Source organism: Sinocyclocheilus grahami, unplaced genomic scaffold (genome assembly GCF_001515645.1).
Source record: "Sinocyclocheilus grahami isolate Dianchi unplaced genomic scaffold, SAMN03320097.WGS_v1.1 scaffold179.1, whole genome shotgun sequence".
Taxonomy (NCBI): domain Eukaryota; kingdom Metazoa; phylum Chordata; class Actinopteri; order Cypriniformes; family Cyprinidae; genus Sinocyclocheilus; species Sinocyclocheilus grahami.
The window spans coordinates 845,322-864,960 of NW_015505358.1; the positions used below are offsets into that span (position 1 = coordinate 845,322).

The window sequence follows — 19,639 nt, forward strand, 5'->3', positions numbered from 1 at the left end:
AAAAAAAAATGTTACTTCATAAATAATAACAAATGTGATTTTAATGATATTTTGACCACTGAAAATAGCCTCAAAAGCTGTTACTAGGGTGGTACCCTTTCAAAAGGTACTAATATGTACATTTAAGGTACAAATATGAAGGTACATTGATGGTACAAAAAGGCACCAAAAGGTACAAAAGTGTACCCTTTTGAAAGGGTACACTCTAAAAAATGCTGGGTTAAATATAACCAGCGCTGGGTTAAAAAGGGACAAACCCAGCGGTTGGGTTCAAAACAACCCAACCGCTGGGCAAAACAACCCAATAGCTGGGTTTGTCCCTTTCTAACCCAGCAATTTTTAGAGTGTACTACCCCAGTGACAGCTTTTTTAACTTTTTGAGTGTATGGTAGGAAATGTCTGCAGTTTTTATTACGTACAGTATGTAGGTAACATTAACGTGAGCCTTTATCAAAGCCGTCTGTAAATGCGTTTCATGATGTTGTTCTGTGTCAAAGGCACCGTTTGTTGCTGGGCAACTGGATTTTTGTCTGAAGCACTTAGACGTCTTTACTCCATCTATAAACACTTGATTTTTTTCTGAAATATTGTTAATCTTCATCTGTCAAAATTTGAAGGAATATTAGCTGTGGGTATACCACTGTTCTACTAACATGTTTGACAAAATAACCAATTAAGAATCTGTTATTTTTAAGAGCGTAGCATTATAGCAAGAGTTTTGGATGGCCAAACCACTCATATTTTCTTCAGAAAATATAGTTTGAATTTGAAAGAAATGTTATATCTGGCTATTTTTAACTTTCAGTTTTGAAAACTGATTGAGCTGGAACTGTAATACAACCCCTGTGTGTGGTTTCCGTATGGTGGGTTTAATTATATACCATCACTGTCAGCGGTTCACAGGCTGCTCCAAATGCGAGTGTGAAAGAGCTCTACTGAGAGCCATCTACGGTACAGATGACCTGAGTGAAGACATGGCATCAGTAGATGTGTGGAAACACACAGATGCGGCTAACAGACGAGATCGAGTAAGAACTCGCTTATTTATCTTCAGTATTAAAGATTACCTAATACATATTTTTAAAAGAATATTTACACTAACAAAGAATAGTAGGTAACACATTAGTTAACATTATTTAACGCATTAACTAATATTAAAGGGATATTTAACCCAAAAAATGAAAAATTTTGAAAATGTTCATCACCATCTGGCCATCCAAGATGTAGATGAGTTAGTTTGTTCATTAGATTTGGAGAAATGTAGCACTGCATCACTTGCTCACCAATGGATGCTCTGCAGTGAATGGGTGCCGTCAGAATGAGAGTCAAAACAGCTGATAAAAACATCACAGTGATCCACACCACTCCAGTCCATCAGTTAACATCTTGTGAAATGAAAAGCTGTGTGTTTGTAAGAAACAAATCCATCACTGGATGAGAAAGCAATAATTTCGACTCTCATTTTAGCCGGAATGGTTTAAAGTTAAAACGTCTTAATGATGGATTTGTTTCTTACAAACACACAGCTGTTCATTTCACAAGACATTCACTGATGGACTGGAGTGGTGTGGATTACTTGTGGAATATTGTGATGTTTTTATCAGCTGTTTGGACTCTCATTCTGACGGCACCCATTCACTGCAGAGGATCCACTGGTGAGCAAGTGATGTAATGCTACGTTTCTCCAAATCTGTGAAGAAACAAACTCAGCTACATCTTGGATGGAGTCAATTATGAACAAATTTTCATTTTCTGGTGAACCTTTCCTTGAACTATTATACACTTTAATAAAAGCATTGCGTTATTTTCAAAGGCAGGTTTAACTGTGATACCTGATATGTTCTGCACTGGCAGGTGGTACCGACTGCACTGGTGATGATGCAGTGCGGCTGCACTCTCGCTGAAGCACGGCATCATTTGGATTGTCATCCTGTGATTCGAGATGCAGTGAGCACCTGCTTCAATTCTTCCAAGACCAAAAGCACTAGGGACTAAACAACAAAATAATTTTGCCCCCATTTTTCATGAGCTGAGCTCAAAGATCTAAGACTTTTTCTATGTACACAAAAGGCCTATTTCTCTCAAATATTGTTCACAAATCTGTCTAAATCTGTGTTAGTGAGCACTTCTCCTTTGCCGAGATAATCCATCCGCCTCACAGGTGTGGCATATCAAGATGCTGATTAGACGGCATGATTATTGCACAGGTGTGCCTTAGGTTGGCCACAATACAAGGCCACTCTAAAATGTGCAGTTTTATGACACAGCACAATGCCACAGATGCCGCAAGTTTTGAGGGAGCGTGCAATTGGCATGCTGATTGCAGGAATGTCCACCAGAGCTGTTGCCCTTGAATTGAATGTTCATTTCTCTACCAAACATTTATTTGTTTGGTTCATTTCTCACATACTTTATTGTCCCTTTTATCTGCCATACAAAGTTTTGCCACCATATAATGTATTGGACTCAAATTAAAATACACTTAATAAAAACTAGTATCAATTGATTTTCAGATGGTTTTTTGAGAGTGTTAAAACACGTATAGAGGCCAGGAGATGTCTGCTGAGACCAGAGAACAAAGAGGGTGCATTTCTCGTCTGGAAGTGTGATGAGAATAATCAATATTACTTATCAGGTATGACAAGTGTGATTCACACACACACATAATATCTCAAGCCTCTACGCTTTTATTTAACTGTATTGTTTTGCACTTCAACCCAATAAAAAAAAAAAGAGATCTAGTAACAATAAACCAACCTTGATCTCAACTTGGAGAGTAGCTAAATAACATTTTCTACAAATTATTTCTTTTAAAGTGTGGAACGGCCTTCATGCACGGCATTACAGGGTCAAGAAGGGAGAAAACGACAAGCAGTTTTTCCTTGTTCATCACACAACCTTCCAGACCTTGTGTGAGCTGATAGAGTTTTACTCTAAAAATGAGGGTGGACTCTGCGCGAAGCTTCACGAACCCTGTGTGAAGGTCAGAGAAGAGTTACAACCTACAGATTAATGAAAGTACCGCAGCATCCTATAACGAAGTTTTCCAGCATAATTCCAATCTGTCCATTATTCTTCTAGCTGGACCAGCCAGCTCCTCTGACTCTGTCATTTGAAACCAAATGGGAGGTAGAGAGAAGCTCACTTACCAAAATAAAGAAGCTGGGCAGCGGGGAGTTTGCGGAGGTCTGGCAGGGGCTCTGGAACAACACCACAGAGGTGGCCATCAAAGAGTTCAAAGGTAATTCAGTTTAAATCAGTGTGTTCTCAACTGGTTTTACTTCATGTCCCATGTTTTACATTTAACACTGAGTGCCGACATAAAAGCAAACAAAATACCCTAAAAAATTAAGAAATGAAATTCATTAATATTCCCATAAACATATTTTGCTGTCGTGAATATAGGGTTTGTTGCATTTAGTATCATTTTTCACCGGCTAATCATGATCCAAAACAAACCTGTGATTTACTTTTAAAATTATGATCAATTGATATTATCTGTCCCACTTTACTTGCAGATGTCAACTATTCAAATATCAAAACAGAGATTGATATCATGAAAGAGCTGCATCATGAGCGTTTGCTGAAGCTCTACGCTGTGTGTACTAATAGTGAACCCATGTGTTTAGTCACAGAGCTCATGAAAAATGGCAGTTTAAAGCAATTTCTCATCAGTAAGTGAAGTAATATCAACTTGTTTGCAACTAAAAACACTATAAATATCATTACCTTCATTCTGACGTTAACTGACACATTGCTTTTGCAGAAAAAAAAGTGCTTTTTAAAAAATACGTTTATATTTTTCTTCAGGCCACAAAGAGAAACAAGACCTAGAGTTTTCAATCATGATGGATTTTGCCGTCCAGGTAACTTGATTTCTTTGAGAGTAATTCCGGCAATCTGGAATGTGATCAAAAATCATACGGCCAGTGTTCCTTAAAAACAATTAAGCTCAACATAAAAACTCCCATTTCTGAAAGAAACAAGAAAATCAATGGGAGGAACTGCAGGGCAGGATGGTGAAAGTATCTCTATATGACCTCTTTTATTAAAAATAAGAGCGGCTAGAAAAGGGTTTTCTGGAAACTTCAAAGCAGCGCTATTTTTAACCTAACTTTATAGTACATACAATTTTTTTTTTATCTTTAGAATAACATACACTGATAAATCATTATAACCTATATATGTCAATGCATTCTAAGTAAGAAATTCATACATTGATTTCTATGAAAAGGCTCCATTTATTGCTGTTAGTTTAAGTGGCCTAACACAGCAACACTGACATTAATGTTAGGGAGACAGGTGACATGTTCATTATTTTTGCAATTCCATTCGGTGCTGCTGTCATGCAAGATCAGCTGCTTCTCAAATTGATGCTTCCTCATTTCCTCGCTCCCGGAAATCGATCATCATGAAGGACATAGCAGTTCTCCAAATACACTCAAGGAGCTGAGGAATGAGGAAGCCCTCTATTTGGGGTTAAAACACCTTACAGATGCATAGAAACTCCCCATTCACATCTGCCACAACAGTCACATTTATTTAAAACATTTCTTATACCTCAGCAGTGCATCTTGCATTGTTAAAGGAACACTCCACTATTTTTGAAAATAGGCTCATTTTCCAACTCCCCTAGAGTTAAACAGTTGAGTTTTCGAATCCATTCAGCCGATCTCCGGGTCTGGCGGTAGCACTTTTAGCTGTAGCTTAGCATAGATCATTGAATCTGATTAGACCGTTAGCATCTCGCTTAAAAATGACCAAAGAGTTTCGATATTTTTCCTATTTACAACTTGAATCTTCTGTAGTTACATCGTGTACTAAGAACGACGGAAAATGAAAAGTTGCGATTTTCTAGGCCGATATGGCAAGGAACTATACTCTCATTCCGGCGTAATAATAATCAAGGAAATTTGCTGCCGATTTTCCAACTCCCCTAGAGTTAAACAGTTGAGTTTTCGAATCCATTCAGCCGATCTCCGGGTCTGGCGGTAGCACTTTTAGCTGTAGCTTAGCATAGATCATTGAATCTGATTAGACCGTTAGCATCTCACTCAAGAATGACCAAAGAGTTTCTATATTTTTCCTATTTAAAAATGGACTCTAATAATAATCAAGGAAATTTGCTGCCGTACCATGGGTGCAGCAGGCGCAATGATATTACGCAGCGCCTGAAAATAATCCCAGCTAGGTAACTTCCAACGGAAGGCACGCTTCCTGTGCAAGCAGGTGGTTACGTTGGTTATGTTGACAGAAGTTAGCCTGTTTTCAGAAGCTGCGTAATATCATTGCTCCTGCTGCACCCATGGTACGGCAGTAAAGTTCCTTAATTATTACGCCGGAATGAGAGCATAGTTCCTAGCCATATCGGCCTAGAAAATCACATCTTTTCATTTTCCGTCGGTCTTAGTACACGATGTAACTACAGAAGAGTCCAGTTTTAAATAGGAAAATATCAAAACTCTTTGGTCATTTTTTAAGCGAGATGCTAACGGTCTAATCAGATTCAATGATCTATGCTAAGCTACAGCTAAAAGTGCTACCGCCAGACCCGGAGATCGGCTGAATGGATTCGAAAACGGTAAAACTCAACTGTTTAACTCTAGGAGAGTTGGAAAATTAGTCTATTTTCAAAAATAGTGGTGTGTTCCTTTTACACTGATTTAAGGGTCACATTGTGCAATTGATTCTAAACCAAGGCCCGGAATTTATGGGGAATCTTTTTATTTAAGTGAATTAAATAAAGGATTTAAATGGATTTAGGTTGAATTGAAAAAAGAAAAATAGCAAAAGAATAAGAACTTCTTGTAAAGTAATCTATTTTAACTGTTTGAAAATAATATATAGCTACACACCAGAGTTGGATGAGATGCATTAATAGGCCTATTTAAAAATGCAAAAGGAAAAAAAATGCTTCTCATCTCGTCACATTCAATTATGAAATTTGACAACAAAATCGAGTAGCTTGCATCACATTACAGTTAGTCGTTTAACATTTTTATCGTAAAACATTTGTCAGATGTTTCCTATTTAGTTACTTACATCTTACCTCGCACTCTTTGACCATTGAAAACTGAAGCCATCTCAATCATTTTGACATTGTCAATACAACATTTTCCCCTCAATGTCTGTAGTAGTTTCGGCCCTTTGCTAAACTAAGTCACATACTGGATTTCTTTCTTTTTTAGATTACTGAAGGAATGATTTACATTGAGAATAAAATAGTTCACCGTGATCTGAGAGCCGATAACATTCTGCTTACCGACATGCAATGCTGCAAAATAGCCGATTTTGGACTCGCTGAAATTAACCTCGCTGGAAGCCACAGAATTTCATCTGGTGAGATATTTGATATGTTCGTTCAGGCATGTAAGACATACAAACACAAAGTGCATAACAGTTCTCATCTTTCTGCAGATATAAAGGTCCCTGTGAAATGGATGGCCCCTGAGATATTTGAGAACAAGGCTTACACAAGCAAGTGTGACGTCTGGTCTTTCGGCATCCTTTTAACTGAAATCGTGACGTATGGAGATGACCCATACCCTGGTAAACACATTTCATAACCCTAAACATAATACATGTGGTTGTAGTATCACATCTCACCCAACACATCTTTCTTCCACAATCTTAGGGATGGAAAAAATGTCATGCGTTCGGTCCATTCAGAGAGGAGAGCGGATGGAGAGACCTGCCGGCTGTCCCGAAGCGCTCTATGACATTATGCTGCTGTGCTGGAGGTCAAACCCTGAGGAGAGACCAACATTTACGGAGCTACGGGAGAAGCTGATGGCTCTCATACATGAGGCTGATTCTGAACTGGAGTAGATACTGTAGAAATGAGAGGGCTGAGACACTTTTGAGCTTAGATTATATGTAACCAACACATACAATCCCTTATAGTTTACAGAGGTAATATCTACTGAAATTGATGCAATATGGGTGAGTCTCATGAAAATGTAAAAAATGACCAAAAATATTACAGTAAAAATTACGGTAATGTGACTTTTTAAAATTCAAAACTGCATAAAGATATAAAATAATGTATGCAATTTGGAGCTAAAACTTAATTGTCATGGGAAAAGAAACTTAAAATGGCCTTAAAAAGGGGCTTCATTTTCTTAATGCAAAATTGTAAAATAAATAAATACATTTTGATTTAGGCAATTACATGTGACATGTTCTTGACAGGTTTCCTGAGATTCATTCATATGCAAACTGTGGCATAAATCTCTCAAACACGTGATTTAGAATGACTATTACTAGTGTTGCTAATCAGTATTACTAAAGGTGATTATGAAGTTTCTTAGTTTCCAAAAAGCTGTTTTACTATTCCCTGGTAAGCAGGAAATATTCAATTGTTGACTGACATTTTTGTGATCAAAGCTGCTGAACTAAAAAATGATGGCTATCTTGGCCCCAATGTAGAAACATTATGTCATGTGATCTTTGAACATTTGGTCATAGCAAATTAATGTACGATTTTTAAACTTTTATGTGAATTCTAAAAACTATTGTAGGAGCATGTATTTTCTGTGACCTGATAAAGAACATATTAATGTAATCATGTAAATCGGGATTGTTGCCACTACTGTAAGTGTACTTTTTAAAGAAGGTTTCCTTCTTCCTTCTGACAACATTTCAGATGACTCTTACATTACGAAAATATTTGAACAGCTCTAAATACTTGGAAAAAAACAAGCTCAAATTCTTTAAAGTAAATATCAATCTTTTCTATGAAGTATATACACAACCGGTCTAAAAGTTATTTTTAATATCTTTGAAATAAGTATCTTATGCTCACCAAGGCTGCATGTATCAGATTAAAAATACAGTAAAAACTGTATTATTGTGAAATATTTAAAATAACTATTTTTTTGTTTTATTATATTCTAAAATGTAATTTATTTCTATGCAAATATGCATTTTCAGCATCATTACGCTAGTCTTCAGTGTCACATGATCCTACAGAAATCATCCTAATATGCTGAAAATTCAGCTTTCCAGTCACAGGAATAAATTGCACTTTAAAATATATTAAAATAGAGAACACATTTTAAATTGCAAAATATTTTTCTGTTTTCACTGCATTTTTTTATCAGATAAATGCAGATTTGATGAGCATAAGAAACTAATTCTAAAACATTTAAGAATTCTTAATTATTCCAAACTTTTGTTGGTAGTAAACTGTATGAATGGCACTTGAACGGATGTCATCCCTTTTCTGGCCTGTGGTTTCAAAAGCAGAACACAAGGGTTGTTACATTGGAAATAAACGGGATAAACACATTTTAATCAATCTAGCATAGGCTATGTGAGATTAATGGTTTTCTCAACATATGCTGTAAAGTCTAGGCTTGTGTAACATCTATGCACCCTGCTGAACTACATTTACATAGGCTACCATTGACTTATAGCCGTTCTAGATTAATGACTGATGCAAGTCAACCTCAATCCTCTCTCCCTGCTACTCCCAATGCAATGGCAATGAGATTAGAATGACGCAAGATCTATTCAAGCTGCTGGACTCAAACTCTGCTGCAATTATTTGTACTTAAAGGTGCAATGTGTAATATTTACAACGATCGACTGACAGAAATGCAGTATAATATACATAACTACATTTTCAGATGTGTATAAAGACCTTACTTAATTAAACGTTATGTTTTTATTACCTTAGATTGAGCAATTTCTAACTATATACACGGCGGGTCCCCTTACATGGAAGTCGCCACCATGTTTCTACAGTAGCCCTAAACGGATAAACTGCTCTACAGAGCGTGTTTCGTCACTTTGTTGTTCTTGCCAATAAAACACTGTATAGTAAATATAATTCCTTAATTTTCCTTTGTAAAGAAATCTCATTGCTCTATGCTGTTTTTACCGACAACATCTTTACCTGTGTAGGCCGCCGTAGCTTCTCTAAAGGGAGGGGTGAGCGGGGGAACTGAGCCGTTGGTTGCAATTCACAATTTCACCCCTAGATGCCGCTAAAATTTACACACTGCACCTTTAAGTGTGTGTTCCCGACTATATCACTGAATATTTGAAGGACTAATAATGAAAAACACCTATAACAAAGAACACTACAATGTGGAAAATAAATAAATAAATGGTGCGAACCTGTGCAAAACTCACTGTAAATTATCTGCAAAAATCTGAAAGTCTGATTTGTGGAACTTGTGGAAACATGCTGTACACAAATACATAGATGTTACTATTTTAGCCACACAAAGCACTGTAACCTGTTTCAGGTTAAAAAAAACAAACAAACAAAAAAAAAAACCGGCCATGGCAGAGCAACAATACAAACAGAAACTTGATGAACAAGTCAGTGCAATTGTTGACATGTACATAGTCAGATACCTAAAACAACAAACTCCTAATTCTAAATATGTGCCGACCTGTTATGAAAACATAATGTGACATTCTCAGAGTTGAGCATTTATTACTGTAAATGTTACAGTACAATAGCAACATACAAGAAAAATTGGATCAAGGATGCTTTAAATACCACATATGGTGAGATCTTTTATCATGTAAAATGTGGCATCAAGCACCACTTCGCAGAATCAGAAAATCTTGCAAATTCAGAATTAAATAAAACTTAGTTAAGTCATTCCGTCATGGCAAAAAGTTGCTGCAGTAAACCGAACACGTCTCAAAAGCATTCTGGGTAATACCTCTTTCTTACATCATATTTGCAGTTGTATACTTTGAAATATAATTGTGCCATTTAGCACATAAACTAGAAGTTATGCAATGCTAACCTTGGTTAAGGTTTGAGCAAACAATGCATGAATAGTATAATACTTATAACATTCAGAACCCTGAGAATTCAATGTTAATTGGTCAAATGTACACGATTCTGTGACTGAGTATATACAGTATTTGACTGTGTACACGAATCCAGGAGTAAATATTTGTAAATGAAAGTTTGATGCCTTTTAACAGACTCAATAAAAATAATACATTGACTACACGATAAATATACAGAATTGTACAACATACAGTTTTGAAATGTCTATTTAGCTCTTTAGAAGTCTTTGAGATTAATCATCTCACATCATTTAAGTCCCATCTAAAGTAACATTAGTAATAAAGTGCTTTATATGCGGGAATATCAAATGTTTCTTCATTGGTCACCATAACATCATTGCCCTTTATTTTGTTCACTGGCCTTGTTGCTTATTTTAGGAGACACTTGCCATTCAGTCAAGCCATTGCACATGTCCTTGCGGTTTCCATGTGTCTCTTTGTACGCTGGTTGTTTAGTAATCACAACCATGCCATCTCCTTGACTTTCAACACTCTCCATGAAACTCTGAAGATCTTTCAGTTTAGCTGTTGGATTTATGCAGTTCTCCACGGATCCTGGTTGAGACTCCACTGATGTTCTCGTTACCCGTTTCGCTAGTGTGCTCTCCCAGTCATCAACAACAGCAACATCATTTTGCAAATCTTCCTCAACAGAGCTACATTTGTCCATTTCATTTTCTGTGTCTCCTTTGAGCTCCACCTCGATATTTACCTTTGGCGTCTTGCCGTTTTCTTCAGATCGGACTGTGTCCCGTCCCGTGTCTGATGTCCCATCTTTGTTGGTATCATCCTCTGCACATCCATCCTGGTTCCCACCAGCATTCTTCTCACTGGTGGACTCGTCATTTGAAGTTTCACCTTCAGTAGGTGTATCAACTTTATTTGACTTAGAATCACCTCCATCTTCTGCAGACTTGTCTTCTGTACTCTCTTTCCCAGTCTCAGTTTCTGCTTCCTTGTCAACCGATTCAATTCCTTCACCAATTTCTGTCATCTCATCATCTCTTTCTGCCTCCACAGCCATATCACTATTTTCTACATTTCCCGCATCTCCCTCAGGACTGTCTTTCTTCTCACAGTCCTCTTCTGTACTTCCTTCATTGTCAGCCTCTTCTTCAACAACCTCAACTTCCTCCTCAGCATCTGTCTTAACATTTACCACAATTTCTTCATTCTCCACCACTTCGTCACCCCCTTCCACATCAACACACTCGGTTTTGTCATTTGCTTCCTCTTCGTTTGGATGTCTTGTCTCAGAGTCTACAGACACATCTTTGATTTTTTCTGCATTTTTGCCTTCATCTACTGCATTGACAACACTGTCTGGCTCTTGATCTGCCATCTCAAATTTAAGGCCTCTAGTATCGTCATTCGCTTCCTCTACCACTTCATGAACCACTTCTAAGTTGTTCTCTTCTTTATTAACTGCACAAGTCACGCTGGTGGTGTGTTGTTCTTCCATCTTTGGTTCTGTAGGTTGGGCTGGATTCTTTTTCATTTGCAAAATTTTCCGCAGATCAAATTCTATCATAACTGGAGCCAAACTCAAAGCCTGAGCTTGCTGGGCTGCTCTGGATGCCATTTTCTTTTTCATGCATGCATCACATGGGCAGTATTCATCGTCACTGCGCTGGTCACTGTATTCTGTACCTGATGCAGTGTAATTTGCATCACTTCTCGACAAGATGGACTTATTGCGCATGACCCGAAGACGCTTGCGTCGCTGTTCAGTCTGGACCGTTGAGTCTCTTGATAGAGTATTTCCTGGAGGTCTCGGACCCCTGCCAGCCCGACTTTGAATTTTTTGCAGTTCGCGGTTAATACTCGATTGAATCCGTTTGTGCACTTCCTCTTTCAGCTCACTTATCATCTTATCGAGCATCTCATTGTCATCCAAATCCCACCTCACTTTGAACTCTGCCATGGCATCTGCGTAATGTAACATGAACTGCTTTTCTAGCTTGTTTAATAAGCTCAGCACCCAAACGGGATCTGGATCTTGTGAAACTCTTTTAGTAAGCGGAGCCCTCTGAACAGACGGTGGAGTTCCCGAGCTTGTATTTTCTTGAGATTTCATAGTATTACTCTCATTCCCAGAGCTCTTGTAAGAGGTTGTTTGTGGCGTTTGATCTGATTGATCCTCTTGCAATACACCATTTTCTTGGTCATCATCCAGTTGTGCATTTACTGGACTTCCCTGGACTCGTTCTGCAAGGTCTGGAGTTACTGGATCTGAGGGGACTTTGGATGGATCTAAACATTCACATGCTTGAGCTGTAGACTTAACCTCATCTTCTTCTTCTTCTTCTTTATCTTGCAGTGAGCCCTCTCGTTCAGCAATTGGTGGTATTGTGCCTTGTGTGGTCTCTATTTTTTCTAATACGCCATTCATGCTACCTTTAACAGAGCCGGTGGAGCCGCTGCTTACATCAACTCCAGATGAAGACTGTGGGTTAAATTCATCTTCAGCAGAGGGATGATCCTTTGCATTCTGGTTTTTCTGCTCATCCTCAGAGGGCTTTTGGAGCCAGAGAGACTGTAGGATCAACATGATTTCATTATATTTATGATGCTTTTCATTTTTAGAGTCGGAGTCAATCAATCGTAAATTCGCGAAGCAGTCCAACAGCCCTTGAGCAGACTGGCTTAATTTTCTGCCATATACAGGGGAGATCTCAGGTAAACTACTGGATCTGTCTAGTTTTGGACCCAGTAAAACCTTCATGACCTGAACCGAAGAATGACGCTGCTTTTGCAAACTGTCTTGTTTGGTTAATGCTTCGCGGTCGGGTTTCAATTGTGCTCTTTCATCGCACAACTCTGTCTCAACACAAATGTCGTTAGTCACCAGCTGAATATGATTCACATCTGCCTGATCATCATGGGGTTTCTCAATCTCGATTATGCCTCTTTTTGATGCCTCAAATTGGTCTCTCTGAGAAGTGTCCTCACCAACTTGAGCCAGGGTCACATCTTCAGTGAGTTCGACATCCATTTCATAAACATGGCCATCAATGGGAATGTTCCTCAGCCAGTCACTCACAACTTCCGTAGAGGACGTGTTCGGTAAGCACGACGGCATCAATTCCTTGTTGTTGCACTCTGATGAGATGCTGACTTTGCTGTGTTTGCTCCTGCTGCTTTTTTGGCTTTTATTTTCTACCTTGTCGACATTTTTGCTGGAGGCAACTGACTTTGATCCTCTGCTGACTGGTCTTGCGTTGCCGACAATATCTTTCAACAGATCTGCTGCTGAAAGTGCCTGAGATAAAACACTGTCGCTTGAGGAACAAGGATGCTTGAGTGATGCTATATTCTTCTTTGGCATCTCTTGTGGTAGACTTATACAATTTTGGGAAATATCAGACATCTCTGTTGAATTTGGCCTGGATGCTTCATTTTTCACAGATGTTCTGTCTGATGTGGATGACTTAACCGTGCCACCATCATTGTCTCCGTTATATTTTATATTCAACCCATTTATTTCCAAACATTGGGAAGAACATTTAGATCGTTTGCATGTAGATCTATCACTCTCTTTAGTACTGTGCCCATTTTTGGAATTCACTGCATGTTCAGAGGCTTTTGAAGAATTTAAACAGTCACTTTCTGGGGTAGCTTTTCCAGAGGTTCTTTCACTTTGGTCATGCTTTGAAGATGTTTCATTCATTTCTGCATGGTTGATGTTGTTGACAGTTTCACAATCTCTCTCTTTCATAGCTGTATTTTTTGTGCTTCCCTGTGAAACTCTCGAGGGTGACTTACTTCTTGAACTGGAGGGCACTCTGATATTGTTTTCATTTAACTGGCTTCCCGACTTGCTTTTCTTGAGTTCTGCTGACATGACGCTTCCAGCCGAGACAGGGGAAAGGGCTTGAACAGGAGTCTTACAGTTCTTGTGATGGGACTTTTTGGATTTGTCTGAAATTGCAGAGTTCATAGACATTTCTGTCCTTGGCCTTTCCTCTGTATCCACACCATTTACAATCTCTAACGTATATCCAGCTTCCTCTGTTCCTCTGTGTGACATGCCACTGGTTGATTGTTCATCAAAGTCATCACCCTTGTGCTCTTCTACTAGTCCAAGAGAAACAGATGCTGTTGATGTAGGGCTTAGAGGCACATCTAATTGATTGCCTGAAGACTTAATGTTATATATAAGAGATTTAGTTGACAGTTTTGATTTTCCTGACAAACTCTCGGATTCACGTTTGGCATCCTCTTTTAGCATCTCAATCTTTGTCTCTCTCAAATTACCACTTGAGGAGCTGTGACAATGACATTTACTGGATCTCTGGGATTGCAAGGATAGGTTAGAGCTTACTGACATCCCACTTGGTGCTCTGCTCTCAGTTTTCTTAATTTCATTGTTGTGGGTTGATCTAGGAGATGGAGACCTCTTTAACCTAGGCAATGGAGAGGTCACAGATAAGGCATTCTGTGTCATGTCTTTCCCATTCTTCACTTCCTGAGATGCAAGGCTCTTTCCATTGGATTTGACAGATCTTTTAGAGCAGGCATTAGACTTTTCTGAGGTCTGAGACATTGCACTGATGGCTCTATTTGACTCACTTTTTGGAGTTGCACATTCATTAGGTGTTGTATCATTTGGCTCTGAGGTAACTGTGGTTTCTGGAACATTGTAGTTTGATTTGCGGGACCTACAAGATCCTTTAGACATGTTTGTTTGAACAGACATTGCAGTGGAAACTCTTTTCTCAGATTTAGACTCTGCGTGTGAATACTTTGAGGATGCATGTGACTTTACAGATATTTTGGAGCAGTTGGACAGTGGGCTGCATAATCTTTTTTCAGTGGTTACCTCAGTTTCCGGCACACACTGAATATCAGGGCCACTGATATTTTGAGTGGCTTTGTATTGTAAGCCGCAACAAGATTTGACAGACTTAGTTGTTTGCTCTGATGCATGCGACGGATGTTCAGAAGATCGGTTTGATTTATTAGACATGGCACTAGCTGACCTCACTTCTTGAGGAAACTCTGTGTCTTGTCCACAATGATTATCTGTCATAGTATGACTCCGAGTAGCAGCACTTTCTGATATATCAACTTGAGAACTAAATAAGTTTGATGGCACTTCCTCTAAATCATTTGGACTACAACATCTAGGCGTTTTAGTTTTCTCTGAATGTGCAGACTTTGGTGTGTAGGATTTCCTTGAAGCACCTGATAAATCTGAATGGGCTGACATTGGGCTGACAGCTCTTTCTTGGCTTTTTTCTTCAGCTTTGTCCATTACTTTCAGAACCAAGGCTGGTGTGGGCTCTCTCTCTGAAACAATGCAGTCTGACCCGACTGACTTTGCTGGCGTGGCACTTTTGGTTCTTTCTCCAACACTTTCTGCTTCATTATGTTCAGATTTTGATGATTTCCCAACAGAATACATTTCATGTGTAGAGCAGTTAGACTTTTTTGAGATTTTAGAAGTAGAAGAGGCATTTGAATTTTTAGACAGTGCAGACTCAGAGCATTCCCGTGTGGCTTCCCTTTTCGAAATATCATTAAATGGTTCACAGTTTTCATGAGCATTTGAAGTGGATGCAGCAGATTTGTTTGGCTTCGACAAAATGGAATCAGCTTTCTCTGGTTCACTCCCCTCTGGATTCCCATTCAATCTTTTATGCTCACCACAACATGAACATACACCAGACTCAACTGATGGTTTCAACACACCTAATGTGGCACTTAAAGATCTGTTTGCAGCGTCAACGTCACATATCTCCAGAGCATCTGATGCATTGGATCCAGGGCTTTTTGCTTGGACTCTAGATTTACAAGACGCTTGGCTATGTCTGGAATGTGCACTACAAGCCTCTCCCTCAGGCCCGTGCTGCCTACCAGATGCAACTGAACTTGGGGTTATGGTTCCACACTGACAAGGCTGTGATCTGGAGGACACTTTTGAAATCAGAGATGTCGTACTCATCCCATCTGGCTCTGCTGGTGCTGCAAAAGGGGTTTTATACTTTTTGAGCTTAAGTGAGTGAACAGCACTGCTTGATTCTTTACTTGGAGGTCTGGGGGACAAATAAGATCTTGGTGAAGTTTGGTAGCCACAACAATGAACACATTTGTGTTGATCATCACTCTCAAGATGGTCACTTTGAGACCAGTGTGATGCTCTTGAGACACTTTGAGGCAAGTCATCATAATCATCATCCTGATCTTCCTTCAAAGACTCAATCACTTTGGACGAGTTGCTGACTGCAGAAACCGGACGCTCTTCCATGACCTTAATGACCTCACAATGTGGAGTAGGAGAGATTTTAGGTTCCATATGAGAACATTTAATTTTAGCATGACTCTCACGGTCGTCCTCACAAGATCTCTTGCTCTTTGACATGACGCCAACAGATGATACTTCACTTCGATTACAGCAACGACTTATTGCACAGTATTCTACTCTAGTGTCTCCTTCCTCCATTGTCTGCTGAAAGCACGAGGCCTTTTCCACCACATGCTCAGTGCACTCGCCACTGGAACGAGAAATTGTGTGCGTACTATCCACCGATGACTTTTTATGTACAACTTTGTGAGACGATGCACTGGAACTGGGTGATTTGCAGGCCCCCGGTTCTTTGTGCATGGGGTTTTTCCAGATGTCGTACTCTTGGTAGTGATTGCAACAGTTCTGACAAAGTGTTTCCTCGATATGCTTCTGATGCAGCTTTGTTGCAAAGGCTTCATCAGTCTCAAATGCAGATATGGAGTCTGGGTCTGAATACTCAGCTTTACCTTGAAGATAATCTGCATCTTTTACAGAACCAGAGTCGTTCACATTTGCTGATGACTTCTTGATCTGGGTGGACCACTGAAGAGTCTCATCGTTGAAGAGCCGAAAGCGAACCTTCATCTCCACTGAAAGGCTGCCATCTTTGTTAACAAGCACTCTCTTCTCAATGTCATCGTTCACTACAAATTCTTTAACATAAGGACAGTTGCTGACACAACCGGACTGTCCTGGTGTCATGCATAATCCATTTTGATAGGACTTTTCTGAAGAAAGAGAGAATCTTGTAGATCTATTACTGGAGTCTGATCGTGGATGGATAATGCTTTTCTTTGTCTCCAGGCCAAAGTTAACTGTTAAAATAAAATGATGAAAAAAATAGATATACAATTTCATTAAGGATAATAACATTTTCAACATGCAAACTACACAACTGAAAGAGGCTCTTGATTCACCAACCCCTTGAATACATTAACTGTTGGTGGCAAATGGTTGTTTCATCTTTAGTCTATTATTAGAGACACGTGGGTTGGGTAGATGGTTAGTTAATCACTATAATGACTCACCTAAAACAAATGAATGTAAACGGTAGTTAACTTGAACTGTGTACAAAAGAAAATATTTACCATTCTTTTTGCTTTCATGGCCTTCACTGCAGACACTGGAGTGAGACCTTGTGCCCATTCCTGGAAGCTTTTCGTCTGAGAGCTTCTTCAAACTTTCAATGAGCAGCGGCCTGAAGGGCTCTCGACCCACACAGACCAGCACACTAGGACACTGCATCAGACTCCAAATATTGTCAATCTATGGAGAGCAGTGAATAAACAGAAGACAAAAGACATATAACACGTCAAATCCACTCCAAATACTTATCACTGTGTACATAGCTACCTTTTAACATCAACATCCTGACTGAAATGTAATCTCATAATTGACTGATTTAAAATGCTTAACATGGTTGCACTGACAGACTAATTTTAGCATTTACAACCACTAAATCATCAAACCCCAAACATAATGGTCTGCTGCAATGACAAAAGCACATGTAGGGTGAATTCAGGTAAATTGGGCCACTTTTTGCCATTGCAATGACTGGATAAAAATGTCCCAATTATCCCGTATTAAGCTAAAACGGATATCAACCACTTAAACACAAAATACAGATTTGACATGGTATTTTTAAGAAATAGTTCAACCAGTAATGGGAATTCAGGCATCATTTACTCATCCTCATGATATTTTCTTTAAATGGACCATGAAAGGAGATATTCAGCAGAATGCTCTTTTCCATAATAAGAAAGCATTGCATGGGGCTATCAAATTCCAAAATGAACAAAAAATACATAACATTTGTTATAAAAATGTATTATTCGCTGAAAATCTTGCCCAATATTGCTCAGATAGTGCATGCACACATTCAAACATTTGCAACAATCATTGGCAACTGGTGTTATGACAACAGTCCTAAAACTGAGAATGCATAATGGAGGGCAAGTATATTTGATTAAATAATTACTTTTTAGACCAAATTTTAGTCTGTTTGTTCACAAGAACACTAGCATGCAAATCATATGGATTATATTTATGGTGCTTTTTGGTCAATACTCTTAACTTCTCCTTTTGTGTGAATAAATGTTTTTTTTTTTTTGGGGGGGGGGGGGGGTGAACCATCTCTTTTTACGATACAAATTAGATTAGTAGCTAGCACAACTATTATCCCAGGGCCTTCAGTTCTGTCCTGACCTGACACCTGCCTCCTAAAATACTTGACCTGGCTAATTAAAGAATGGCTGAAGAAATGAAATCCTCCCTGACCTTGCGTCCCTCCAGAGTGTAGAGATTCTTGACATGACATTGCATGAGTTCTGAAATCTCGTCCATGAAAACGCGAAGACTCCGAGCAGTTCGTCTGCTCAGAATGATGGATCGCCTAACAGTAAGGTCGTTGTTTTTTACAAGAACTATTCTTTTGGGGTGCCGATGGTGGTGCTGATGTCCCGAGGGGGGCTCCTCTGGTCGGGAGAGCTTGCGGCGAGTGTTATGCGGGTGGCTGTGATGGTGCCAGACCGCCGGCCTCTTCCCTGCAGCTTCCATGTTGATTGGCTTCACGTAGCGATGGTCAGAGCACAGGTAACAGCCTCCGTCCTCTAACTGCTCTAAATGTTTAATGCTGTGGGTCCCCCTGGGGGTCGTGATGGTACGCACACCAAAAGGTAGAGGAACCTTTTGGGAAAGGTCATCCAATAAGGCATCAAAGCATCTGAAGCTGCTCTTATGGATGGCCATCTTGATGCCTTTGAACCGAGCGTCGCCACTCTTGTAGAAGGTAATTCTCTTGGCTGGGCTGGCCACAGTTACGCTGGAGCCGAAGGACGATGCACCTCCTACTCCTTTGACTACTCCAAGTAAGACTTTTACCCATTTAGCATCGAAGGAGCCTTGGGTCGTGCTCTGCATCTCTCCTCCAAGTCAATTCAATCTGTGGAGGAAAGCTAGATATTAGAATAAATGAAGACTCTAGTAATGAGTCTGCCCTCAGATTTGCCAAGAAAACACAGTAATCTGAATATTATAATCAAAACTCAAATACTTCTCATTAAACACTCCCAAGACCAAATCATCTGCCATCCATATTCATATCATTATAGTTTAACCGTTGTTTCTATATTTTTCTGCTAATTCTGACAAAGTGAAAGAAACATAATTGAGATCTCCAAGCCTCTTGTGTTATGAAAGAGCTACCCTGAAAAATATTTTCTCCTAGGAACCGAACACAAAAATTAAGCCTCAAATATGATGGGTTACTCAAGCTAAGACAGGTATTAAGGCTTCAAACTATCAATCAAAGATATAGTGGCTAAATTATCACTATTTGATTGTTTAATTAGATTTAGTCAGAGGTGGAAAACATAAGTACAACATTTATGTTATGAATGTCTCTAAAGTTAATTCTTATGGGAGTACCATGGTACCGTTTGATTGGCATATTCATACAGTGAACAATGGCATTGACATGGTACTCCAAAGTACTTTAAAGAACACTGTGGTATTACAAAAACACAGATACTG

The 19,639-nt window shown here is 39.1% G+C and overlaps 2 protein-coding genes across 2 annotated transcripts; one reads left to right on the plus strand and one right to left on the minus strand.

Annotated features, from left to right (window-relative positions):
* Positions 1 to 2,520: 2,520 nt before the first annotated feature.
* LOC107594142 (tyrosine-protein kinase Src42A-like) lies at positions 2,521 to 7,008 on the plus strand (the record flags this gene model as incomplete). Its single annotated transcript, XM_016284088.1, has 8 exons — positions 2,521 to 2,635; positions 2,817 to 2,983; positions 3,082 to 3,241; positions 3,519 to 3,674; positions 3,811 to 3,866; positions 6,189 to 6,339; positions 6,418 to 6,549; positions 6,635 to 7,008. Coding segments are annotated over 8 exons (1,131 nt in total), but the record flags the coding sequence as incomplete, so codon positions are not given.
* Positions 7,009 to 9,360: 2,352 nt separating this feature from the next.
* On the minus strand, positions 9,361 to 18,992 carry LOC107594122 (uncharacterized). The gene is made up of 4 exons (XM_016284068.1): positions 18,989 to 18,992; positions 18,386 to 18,954; positions 17,197 to 17,374; positions 9,361 to 16,923 (listed from the first exon to the last, which is right to left on the minus strand). The coding sequence occupies exons 1-4, from the start codon at positions 18,990 to 18,992 to the stop codon at positions 10,154 to 10,156; spliced, it is 7,521 nt and encodes a 2,506-aa protein (XP_016139554.1). The 3' UTR covers positions 9,361 to 10,153.
* Positions 18,993 to 19,639: the final 647 nt, after the last annotated feature.